The sequence below is a fragment of the Bradysia coprophila genome, chromosome IV (genome assembly GCF_014529535.1).
Source record: "Bradysia coprophila strain Holo2 chromosome IV, BU_Bcop_v1, whole genome shotgun sequence".
Lineage (NCBI taxonomy): Eukaryota > Metazoa > Arthropoda > Insecta > Diptera > Sciaridae > Bradysia > Bradysia coprophila.
In genome coordinates, this window is record NC_050738.1 from 10,507,330 (window position 1) to 10,519,622 (window position 12,293).

General features: G+C 35.1%; 2 protein-coding genes across 3 annotated transcripts; one reads left to right on the forward strand and one right to left on the reverse strand.

Moving 5' to 3' along the window:
• Window positions 1-6,029: 6,029 nt before the first annotated feature.
• On the reverse strand, window positions 6,030-8,069 carry LOC119066182 (serine/threonine-protein kinase atg1-like). Of its 2 annotated transcripts, none has more exons than XM_037168483.1 (4): window positions 8,021-8,069; window positions 7,674-7,950; window positions 6,561-7,621; window positions 6,030-6,428 (listed from the first exon to the last, which is right to left on the reverse strand). In XM_037168483.1, the coding sequence occupies exons 1-4, from the start codon at window positions 8,028-8,030 to the stop codon at window positions 6,034-6,036; spliced, it is 1,743 nt and encodes a 580-aa protein (XP_037024378.1). In that variant the 5' UTR covers window positions 8,031-8,069; the 3' UTR covers window positions 6,030-6,033. The 2 variants fall into 2 exon arrangements, with proteins under 2 accessions (XP_037024378.1, XP_037024377.1); XM_037168482.1 differs by having other exon boundaries at window positions 8,012-8,063.
• Window positions 8,070-9,958: 1,889 nt separating this feature from the next.
• On the forward strand, window positions 9,959-11,108 carry LOC119066183. The gene is made up of 3 exons (XM_037168484.1): window positions 9,959-10,404; window positions 10,470-10,708; window positions 10,777-11,108. The coding sequence occupies exons 1-3, from the start codon at window positions 10,092-10,094 to the stop codon at window positions 11,065-11,067; spliced, it is 843 nt and encodes a 280-aa protein (XP_037024379.1). The 5' UTR covers window positions 9,959-10,091; the 3' UTR covers window positions 11,068-11,108.
• Window positions 11,109-12,293: the final 1,185 nt, after the last annotated feature.

Below are 12,293 nucleotides of genomic sequence, written 5' to 3' on the forward strand. Positions count from 1 at the left end.
ATTCATGATTATTTTCCATATTTTCTTTGTGGAAGTGAAATAATTTTATATGTACAATACAGTAGTAAATTTTAGCTTAGAAACTTTTATTCTCTTTACTTACATACTACAGTTTCTCACTTCACATAAAAAACTTCGTACATACAATGAACTTACTTCGGACATGTCAAAGTTCTATAAGAACAGGTTAAGACATTTGTGACAAAATGTATCTACTTGTCAAAATGTGTGTGTCACTCGCCTTCGTGACCTTGGTACATGGAATACTAATCGATGCTGTCTCTTGCGCATAAGTGTATAATCGAGCTTTGTTTCAATGTGATATCATATGGATTGTATTTGAAGAACGTTGAAAATTCTATGCTAAGTTCATCTGGTGTAGACTAACTTTCGACAAGTCTAACGGCTGCTAGGAATTTCGCGCCGCGTCATTCACAATACTTGCCAAAATGACACAATTAGATCTTATTGTATTGGATCGTGTCCAAATAGATTTTGTACGGATCAATCGCTTCACTCAATGCAATCTTTTCAGAATATCTTTTAATTATGCTCTCCGACTCGAGCTGTAGACACATTCAATGCCGACATTTTACTGAAAAATTTGTTTCATACGATTCATAGTTATACAGCTATAATGAAATCTCTTGCACTTGAAGAAAATAAAAACTCAAAGGAAACGAATATATACACATTTTTAAGTCAAACAAGTAAAATTAAATATTTTATGCCGTTATCACAGCCCTCTGCTCTATTCATCATATTTTACGAACATTTTTCAAATTTTGACGATACACTTTTTGGCAAAAATAAATCGATGTCGTTACGAAAAGACAAATTCCGTTTCAAATATGAGATTAAACAAAACTTTCATCATAAACCATCGATGGTGATGCTCTAAACAAAATGTCGACAACAGATGGCGTTTGAAGAAAGTTTTATAAATGTAACGATAGGTTGTTGTAGGTTTGAGTGTTTGCTACCGACTTGTACGTTTTGAGCACTAATTTAATAATAAGAAATCTTCAGTTGCATTTTCTTTTCAATTTTATTAATTTCCTACGTAAATACAACAGCAAGTATACCATTTTGCATATTTTTTTTGTCGTGGAACATTTGTTACTGAATTTAATCAAAATGGTCTCAGTTAATAATCTTCATTGTTTTGTTCAACCATGGCCGAATTACGCGATATTACGGCTTTATATAACGTATAATAATTCTATTTTGAATGTTCAACAACTGCAAGCATCATACCCATCATGAGAAATGTGAAATCTGTTATATATGATCAAAATACTTAACAACAGATTAGAATAAAATCTTACACTTCATTTTGTTTCAACATGCTATATTGCTATAAAAGAAACGACCAACGACGTTAACTAGAGTTATTTACAATTTTGTCGCCGTGCGAATAACACATGTTTTTCGGTCAGTTCGTTTGATTTCCTTCGTCGTAAAAACAACATCATCAGCAAATAAGGTCAGGTATAGGTATCAAAGCATGACTTAAATCTGATCAGAATTTCATCCCTGTCAGTAAAATTGTACAAATGTTTTGAGCCGAATGGTGTATAATTGGGCAAGTGTTCTAAATGAGTAAATTGCTTCATACCAACGTTTGGAACTGTACTGAACATACATAAACTGACTAATGTGTAATCTTCCTGCTTCTGTCGATGACTTTTTAGTTTATACCTCTGCATTTTCTATAAACTTAACTAGTGTACCACAAAGTAATCTATCACAATCACAAGTTTGAATCTGACTTGTCACACAGTTTCATCCCAAGGGTTACTTTTTCCGAATGATGATATGACGATTATTCTTTCGCCACACAAACATCCCTTGTGATCCGTTACCTCGAGTAGAAATTTAACTTTCAGTTGAATTGGAAAGTAAACTTCGGTTTCGCAATTTTATATACATACCTTCGGTAACATGTTACATGGATGGATGTCGTAGGTAAATTGTAAAGTTTCTCAGCGTTTCCATTTTATTTATTATTTTCTTTCGAATTTAAATTCACAAAGGTATTCAAATACTCTGGCCTAAGTTGGACATGTATACGTTTTTCACTAAGAGAAGCTTTTAGCAAAAGTTTTTCTGAATTAAAAAAGAAAAGAAAAATGTTCTTGTCTTTGCGAAGGTTTTCTCTAGGCTTCAACGCTATATAAAGTATTTTTGTGTTCCCACAACGAATTCTAAGTTTTATACATCAACTTTGCAGTAGATTTGTTCCCATAAAGTATTTCTTTTCATCTGTGTAGCCTCATGAGAAGCTTAAATTTGTTTTGATTTTTTATTTATTTTGTCAATTTATGAATAAAAAATTTTGTTCAACATTTTTACGACTTGTTTTTTTTACATCGAACGGAAGAAATATTCATTTTTAATCGCTCCAATGAGCTAAAAGAGTTTTTTTTTCTTCTTAATTTTTTTACTGCTCGAATCCCATGAGTTCATATCGCTATCCCATACTTAATTCATCTAATATTTGACACATTCATATCCCTTTTCTCATTTATACATTTTCATCCATGTGTACCCGTTTGTGCAACCATAATATATCATTTTTAACACGTTCATAATAATTTTCATTTCATAGTTCAGTAAGGATATGTTTTCGTTTTCGTTTCTTTCGGAAATACAACACATCGACTACGTCACTCTATAGTGTGTATCTTTTGGTATTAATATATTTCTGTGTCTATGCCATCTTGCATTGAAAATCCATAACATTTTTTTGGAATATTCAAATTTTTACACTTACGTCTACACTAACGTATCCGCATATCTATTCCACGTCGAACCCATGACACAATATTGAGAATTATAGTTTCAAATTATTAGTAGAGAGTTTAAAAAAAATCGAGTCGGGTTGTCGTTAAAATCGAACCAAGTTGCTAAATTTCGATATTATGGAATTTCCTGTTTCCTGATTTTTTTCTCTTCAAATGATTAATCGCATAAGGGTGAACATTTTTACGGCACCATGCGGTACAATGATGTTTGTGATAAAATATGTTCGAAGATTGACACAAACTTAAATTTAATTTAATAATTAAAGGCAAGTGGTAAGAAATATTGACAGGAGGAGAATGCGACAGTTATTCCGTCGTAAAAGAGTCTTAGATTATACGAACTGATAATTAAGTTACCTACTCGAAATTCCTTGTAAATACAGACAGTGAGAAGTGACTGTTGAACCGAAAGAAAGTTGATAGCGATGATTAGGCGGTGGTTGACTTGTTTCAGAAAGCGTATAAGTATAAAGGATTAGAAAATCGAATTATACTGACCACAGTGGAACGTTATAATAGAGAAACCCTAAAAAAGAAAGAAATGGAAAGTAAATGCAATTTGTGGCTCGTGTAATATTGAATTTCAGTTTTGTACATTTCTACAGAAACCTAGAAACCGATTTTCCGATTTTTTCGTTACTTATTAGATATTTGGAGTACATTATGTTACACACTGAGCTTGAAAAAATGTTATTCGAAATACCATGCACAAGAAATGCAAGATTAATTTTTTGTTTTGTCCCAGTTCATAAAATTTTAATTGTAGAGCATCACAAATTTTACTCTTCACAGGTCGACTGGAGTGAATAATTTCGTCGCATAATATATTTATAGTGTCTCAACTTCGTAAGATTATCATGCTTAAGAGTCTTCGAGTCTTCAGTTTTGATACAAACCAAGTACTATGCCGCCATCTCATTTCATTCGAACGAATCGCTTGTAATTATTCTTAATATCATTGTGGTTATCATTAGATGAAAGCAATGTTGCAAGAAAAACTCTTTCGATAGACCAGGTGCGTACAAGGGGAAGACCAAACCACTGTTGGGTTGGTCAGATGCGACAACGACAACATCGATTTGGAGTAACGCAACAAGAAAAGAACGAAATTCCAAGTTCGAAACCCGTAACACGATCAATGAGTTATGCACCTCGGCCTTAAATTGAACTGAATTAAACGGTGACCTGAAAGTTAAAAGAGATTTTTTTGAAAGTGGACCAGGCTCCGTCGGAGCTATTTTTTAGCGAAGCTTTGTTTATATGTCCCAGTCGTTTATTTTTAATATTCTTTTATTGGCGAGTGAGCTTCCACCAAAAGTTGAAAAAGGGAGTTTTTTGTCCGTAATTTACTGCCGTTACAGGCTTTGGGCATACATGTTCATTGTATAGGTTTTGTCCAGTAGATACGGGGCAAGCACAGATATGTTACATGCCCTGAAACTTCAAAAGGTGATATATCACACGTGGTGAATGTTTATGTTAAGATCAAAAAATGTCTTGATAGAGCTTTTATCTAGTTTTAGTAGTGACAGGTTTAGGATATTTGTTTTTTGGTAGAAAGTGAATATTGTTCCTAAACTCGAAAGCAAAATATTAATTTCAGAAAAATACATGAACTATGCTGTTTTTGGTGAGTGTGTCCTGTCCACGGATCTAAAGATAAACATACGCCAGGTGCGATATATCATCTCTAAGAAGTAGCTCCGACGAATCCTGGTCCATTTAAAAAAAAACACCCTATGAATGACTAAAAATAAGAAAAAAAAAATTTGCATACATTAATCGTTAGCTTAAATCAATTGAAATCTTTTTTTTTGTCAAATTACACTAAAAGTCGTAAGCAAAAATAAAGCGAGGAAGAAGAAGACTTATAATTTAAGACTAGCAATCACCTGGCTTATAACAGGTGTACTTTTTAACGTATTAATTCAAATTTAGTAGTAAGATAGATCATTTTCGCAAATTCTCCAATAAATTCAAAAAAGAAGAGGAGATAAAAAAATGAAAACCAAGATAAAAATTTCAGATGTGACCGAGGATGTGACATCCAATTAATTAAAATTAAGTAAGTGACATTTATTAATGTAGATAATGGTTTTGAAATAATTATTGGCCGGATGCACGTTGATAACGCTTTCGACTATTTTTTTCCAATTGATAAATCGTATGACAAATTGTGCCAAAAATACGCATTTACGTCATTCGTGCACGCAACGTTCTTCAAACATTAGTGGTATGTATTGTACTCTAAATAGAGCACTGATGCGAGACAGTGTATCAAACAAATTTTGACACTGTACTGAACGGACACTTTTGCTTGAAGTGTGTTGGTGCACGTAAAGGTTGTTGTATTTTGAAATCTTATAGTGTAGTAAGATTATTCAAAGCTTTCGGTAGATGCTAAAGAAATAACCTTTATTCAATGTGCAGTAAAACGCCTAATTTTGACATTTCTTCAAAGAAAAAATTTATTAATTTGATTGAACAAAACACATTCCTAATACAATTTTCATATGATAGAACTCAGTAGGATCGAACGCAATACTTTCCTAAAACATACAATTCGTATAAGAATAAACTCTGTAGGATCAAACCAAACACTTTAACTATATACAATGCATCAAAGGAAAGATAGTCTACAAAATAGATTCACCAAATTATTTTGTGAAACTGTGGTTGAGTTGATTATCTGATTAACATTCAGATATTAAGACTAAATGTACATCTTAATAAAATCTTGAAGCAATGATCCTTTGGCTATTAATTTTTCTTTTCTGAGCGAATACTATAGGGAGAGAAAATGGAAATTCAATGTGTTTTCTGATCTGGGAATTTTGATTCCACCTCGGAATCCAACCAAAATTCGTTTTGGAGCAAATAGCCACAGTTACTATATAGTGACTATTTCCGCAAAATTTATTATTTTATTTTATTCAATTTATTTTTAAATTTATATTTTAATCTTAATTTTTATTATTGTAAAGTATCTTAGGCCGAAAACACCAGAACAATTTTGTGTTAATGGGAACTACAATTATGATGAGTTTTCCATTGTAATTCACCACAGGCCATTGACCATGGTCAATAAATTGAAGTGATTTTTAAAAATTTTATTAGAGTATGTCACTTTCTTCTCGATGTAATTGTAACCAATGAAATGGAGCCAAAAAACGTTTTTGAAACAATCTTCTTGTTTCTCTACTATGTCGTGCTTTCTTAGTTTGATTCAGCATCGATATTTGCGAAAGCGGTGATATCGAGTGTGATCATACCGGCTTCCCGAAGTTTTGTGGTAACAATGGGAACAATAATCAAAGTAACCTTCAATGGTACGTGGACAATCTTTGCATTGATACCATTTTTGAACGTGTTTATCACAATAATTGCAAACGGCCCCTCGCGAATAGCTGGAATATTCGTAATCTTCATCATCGTCACCATCATCGTAGTCATCTTGATCGTCGTCATCTTCATCCTGTTGTGTCAAGCACCAGGTGCTTGGTTGTGAATATGATGATGTTGGTTGATGGTAATTTTGAGAAGGCGTTGTGAGTTGAAGGAAATCTTGATAAGGCGGTGTGGGTTGAGGGTAACTTTGATAAGGCGGTGTGAGTTGAAGAAAATCTTGATAAGGCGGTGTGGGTTGATGGTAATTTTGATGAGGCGGTGTGGGTTGAGGGTAATTTTGATGAGGCGGTGTGGGTTGAGGGTAACTTTGATAAGGCGGTGTGAGTTGAAGGAAATCTTGATAAGGCGGTGTGAGTTGAGGGTAATTTTGATGAGGCGGTGTGGGTTGAGGGTAATTTTGATGAGGCGGTGTGGGTTGATGGTAATTTTGATAAGGCGGTGTGGGTTGAGGATTATTTTGATAAGGCGGTGTGGGTTGAGTGTTATTTTGATAAGACGGTTTTGGCGTATTCGTCAAGCTCAATTTGTTCATATCAGCGAAAAGGCTGTTTAAATTTTTATAGCTGCCTGGTACCTTTATCTTATTGAAAATGTGGCTTTGTGGATGCAACCCAGTTCTAGTCTCACAACTTTCGCACAAATTATATTCCTCACACTCGGTACATTTGTATCGAATTCCTTCTATGTTTTCCTTACCACAGCCATCGCAAGTAATGCCCTTGTGGATTACTGTTGGCTTTGTGGTAATAGAAGAAGCTTGGTGACCACTAGAAAGACGATTGGATCCACTAGAATTTTGACTCGATCCACTAGGCTGTCGTTTCGAACTACTTGGGACTACAAATGTACGATAAATTTCATTGAATGACGGTCGATCTCTTGGATGGAATGATGTCAATTGTAGTATGAGATCGGTTGTTGTTGGCCATCTGTTTTTCACCGAATGTATAATCGTTTTGTTTTGCTTTAAGTCAGTAATCATTTGCGACCATTTGGCGCATGGGGCAGGCTGCATCGCAGGGTAGAGTAATTCATACAGAATCACTCCCAAAGCATACAAATCAACGGCTTTACTATATCGGCCGGTGTGCTGTTCAGGAGCAAGATAAGCGGGACTTCCGACATTTTGAGTATGGACTGCTGACTGATTCAATTTGTGTTCCGTTGCTATACCAAAATCACCGATCTTAAGAAGGGAGTCTGTGTCAATTCCCATAAAAATATTTTCTGGTTTCAGGTCACGATGAATAATATCAGACTTATGAATATGCTCTATCCCCGCGACCATCTGCATGAACAAACCAATTGTCTTCTTTTCATCAACTGATTGGTGTGTCAACAGCCAAGTACGAAGACTCTCACCACAAAGCTCCATTTGAATGCAAAGCCGAATCTTTGTTGGATCACTACAATTCAACTTTAATTAGAAACGAAAGAGAAAGAAATGGCGTCACCAACCTGAAACAATCGATAGCTTGATTGTTCGTTCCAACAATTTTTTTTACTTCCTGTATATCGGCTTTAGAGAATCGGTCATTCCAACATGTGATGTACTGAACCAAATTTTTGTGAGGCGGAATACTAACAAGAGTTTGCACCTCTTGCAAAGCGTCTCCTGATGTCACCTTTATCGCATACTCTTTCGATTCAAGTAGTTTCTGGCACTTGATAACTGCTCCGAATGCACCAACGCCCAAGAACGAACGTAATTTAAAATCCTCAAGCAATCGCGAACCTGCAATAGAGTTTGAGATTTTAAAATTCTTTCTCAACACCTTAAAAATCCATTGGCTGACCAGAATTATTTTGAGACATTTCCAATAGTTTTTTTTTTTGTGAAACTGACAAGAAAACACTAGTGACTCGTAAGACGCAATCGTAAATTTTGCTGAACTGAAATTCTGTTGAACTTTCAAACCTTATTTAAAAAAAAAATCTTAGGCGCGTTATAATCAGAGGTGGATTCCATACTTTAGCGATGTGTTGCTGATTTAAGGATACACTCTTATATCGGGCGTGTTGCCCTTTCAACGTCTGTATTTGTTCTGGTTGTATTTTGCCTTATGACATTTCTAGTGAGAAAAGTTCAACACTTTCTCTCTTGTGGGAAGAAAAGAGAAATTTTCTTATTCGAACTATCACTTGGGCAAAACACAACATGCATACATGAAAAACGTTGTGTTCACCTCTGGGAGAAATAGGAAATTCCAACTCGAGCGAAATTACCGCCCTTGCTTCGCTCTAGCCGCAAGCATCGTCCTTGCTGGAATTTTCTATTTTCTCTCCTAGTTAAACAAATAACTATTTCTTACTTAAATCAGTATTTAGTAAATGTTACCGATCGAACAGAGAATGAAATAGACATAGAGATGATGTATGTTCACCTTCAAACGGATGGAAACATTGGCACAGAATTTAAATACGTGCTGTTGAAAATGTTAATCTTAATCATAGCATGTGCTTCATAATCTGACTTTGAAGTCACTCAAATAGAGGGCTGAAAAAAATCAAAGTTGGCTTTCGGTGCCTTTGGCCTTCTAATTGAGTGATGTCTAAGTCAGCTTCGGTGCCGGCTAGTAGTAATTTCGCGCCGTATGGGCGCGAAATTACACTATTAAAGTAGGAATCTCGCGCCACGCGAAATTCCTACTTTATTAGTGTAATTTCGCGCCCATAAGGAATTTCTTGCTGGTAGGAATCTCGCAACGTCTCAGTTGCGATGCAGGCATCCTAACATTTTGTAAAAGGAAAATCCACTTTTTGTGAGTAAGGATACCGATATCCTTGATGCAAAATATGTGTATCTCAATTGGGATACCGGTATCCTAACGTTTTGTAAAAGGAAAATCCACACGTTCTATGTCGGGATACCGGTATCCTTGATACAAAATACGTGTATCTCAGTTGGGATACCAGTATCCTAACGTTTTGTGTTAATCCGTCTCTGCTTCTACGCAATTAAATCGTAGATTTTGCAAAAACTTATCAAAATGAAATGTCCACTTTGTAATTTCCATTGATAAGATAATTAAATTGTTGTTTAATACGATGCTACTGAAAGACTACTTCAGTTTTTAAGTTTGCGTAGACTGTCCAGGTTCGTATTTTTCTGTTAGAAATCACTTAATAGTCTGCCAATCTCAATTGTTACCATTACCTAGAGATTTCTTGTTTTGCCCAAGTCTGTCAATTTGGGGAGGTCACACGGACCACCATATTAGTAAATGTACAAGAACGGTTCATTAAAAAATCGAATTTGTATGACATGGTAAATTTTATGTATAGAAAATGGTGATTCACCCGTGAATTATTCTCACATGACGGGAAGCTGTAGAGCCAATTTTTTCGCTGAAAACATGCAAGTGGTCTATTGCATGTAGCTTCCAAACCAAACAACAACTCCTATAGCAAAATGATGAGTTGGGTAATAAGTAGCGGTATCTGTCTATGCAACCCCGTTAAACGTCCACATGGCTGACCACTAAGACGGGAGGACCACTGTCGAGACCTGAAGTCATACAGCAGACACATCTAGAGATAATTGTTTCCTGGTTCATTGGATAGGATAAACGGACTGACAAGCACCTGGACCTCGACTGTGCTTACGTAATCTAGGTACATAATAAACAACTGGTCAACAGATCATTTTGCTACAGGCTTTGTTGTTTGGACCCTAAAACAAAGGACCACTTGCGTGTTTTGCGATTTTCAGTGTATAAATTGACTCAGCCATTGCTTTCCAGTAGACTTTATTTGCATTGAGAATGTTTAGTAAATAGGATTGACTAGGACTAAACAAAGCGCTATTGTAATGTACCGAATCAACATTTATCTCCCTTAATCAAAATTTCTATTTAAATTCAGCTGTAAACAAAAATGTCGAGAAACGCCAGCAGCCATCAACCAAATGTATGCATATATGCAGTTGTGGACGTCAGTGGAAGCATGCAAGGTTCAAAAATAGGATCTGTGTGTACCACAATAAAAGATATGTTCAACACATGGCCCGATTCAGTTTTATTTGATTTGACGTTATTCAATGATAAAGCGGAAAAAATATTCACTGCCCTAAAATCAAAATTACAAATTCACGAAATTGTTCGAAAAATTCAAGATAAATGTGCATATGGAGGAGGCACTGCACTGTATGATGCGTGGGGAGATATGCTTACATCTATTCCTGATGCAGGTATTGCTACGACGAACTCCACGATAGTAAGAGGTGGACTACTTTTAATTTTTGTATGATGACAGTTTTGGCGAGTGAGGAAACTCAAATTTTTATCCTGACTGACGGTGAAGACAATATGTCTAGCAGATATACACTAAATGATGTTTTGGAGTTGACTAAGAGACGTATATCCAGTAATGCTCAATTCACATTGATTGATGTCGGCAAATCAAATATCCATTTGACGAATTCCATCAATAGTGTTGGAAAAAGTCAAATGCAAGCAATGAACGTTGACAACAGTGCAAGTGGTATTAAAACGGTAAATTAAATGAATTTCGTTTGCAGACTAAATTTATGCAAAGGAAAATAATCAAAATTTTCAAACAGGCTCTACAATCTGTTAACAGTAACATACTAACATCAATACGATCAACGCAACTACCAAAATCGAATCCAATCGATAATCGAAAACTCACCACCCCTTCGGCAGTAACTGCTACCATTCAATCCCAACATCCATTGTTGAGTACGGTTAGAAAAGCACCAACTACTTCGGTGACACCTAAGTTAGCACATTCATCTACTAACGATGCAACTACTTCAAAGAAAATGACATCTTTAACTGCAAATAAAACATCACATCCTACCGACTCCAATGTATCATATGTGTTGAAGTAGGAAAGGCTTGGTAACAACGACTAAGGAATTGAGTACTTTTCAAGATGAACCTTCCCTATTTAGAATAGCAATCAATTTTTGGGTGCATTTTCGGTAAAACTTATTTTTGTTCAGGGTGGGTGTGAATCAAAAACCAATTTTTACTATTTCTGTACTTATACTACTTTTTCCATTTTTTGGTCAAGTTCAAAACTTCGTCGTAGCTGGATTGATCACATTTAATGCATTCAATAAAAAAACGAAAAGTTCATCACTCATTCAAATAAGGGTTTTATTTCAAGCAATTCTGGAGGACAACTATTGAATGTAACTACTTGCGCCAACATGTGTTTTTCTCATGAGGGCAAGACTAATTTTGGTGCATTTTGGTATAAAGGCGTGAATTTTTTACCATTGATAAATATGCATTTGGGGATTCAAAAACGATTAGGAGACTTTGAAAAAGTGACCTCTAGCGCCATCTTCATCCGGTTGAAGTTTTCGATGCAGAGGTAAGTTTGATGAATTTCTGTGTAGCGGTAATCGAACCTACGCAGGTGATATTGGTCTCAAACGAAAGCTGAGGGCTCAAAGTTTTTTTTAGTGCACAAAAATTTCACGAATTTTCCGATTTTCCCTCAGTTTTTCCGAATTTTCTTAAAAATGATATTTTAAAACTGAGGTGAAAGTTGAGTAATTTTTAAAATTGATTCAAAAAAGATTTTTTTTTCTTCGCTATTATCGTTGCACGTTCAGTTTCCAAACTTTTAACGATGAAAAAGTTTTTGGATGTTCCGCAGCAGTGGTAAATAGTTTCAGTTTTCATCGAATGATTGCATGGCGAATTTTTTTCGGCGAAATTTTTTTTCGTAAATTTAATGAGACTAGTACTGGGAATGCTAGGCATGATCTAAAAACAAAAGAAAACCAGTTTTCCGATTTAAAAAAAAAAAATATTGAGTTTCCGAAATCTGCTAAAATCTGTAAATTTTCCTCCTTCGGCGAACTTTGACAGACTCTAAAAAATAAGGTATAGCGAAGTTTCAATGGTTACTTCCACCATCAAAGCAACAACCCGGCCAAATTCACCTCAGTTATAGTTTTTCTTTTTTATTTTAAACTTCGAGGGTACTGTCTCAAAAATTAAACTATTCAGTCTTTTCTCTTACTTCTCTCATTTATATATTCAATATGGAGAAATGAGAGAAGTTGGAGAAATAAGAGAGTATGAATTCATTATAGGAATT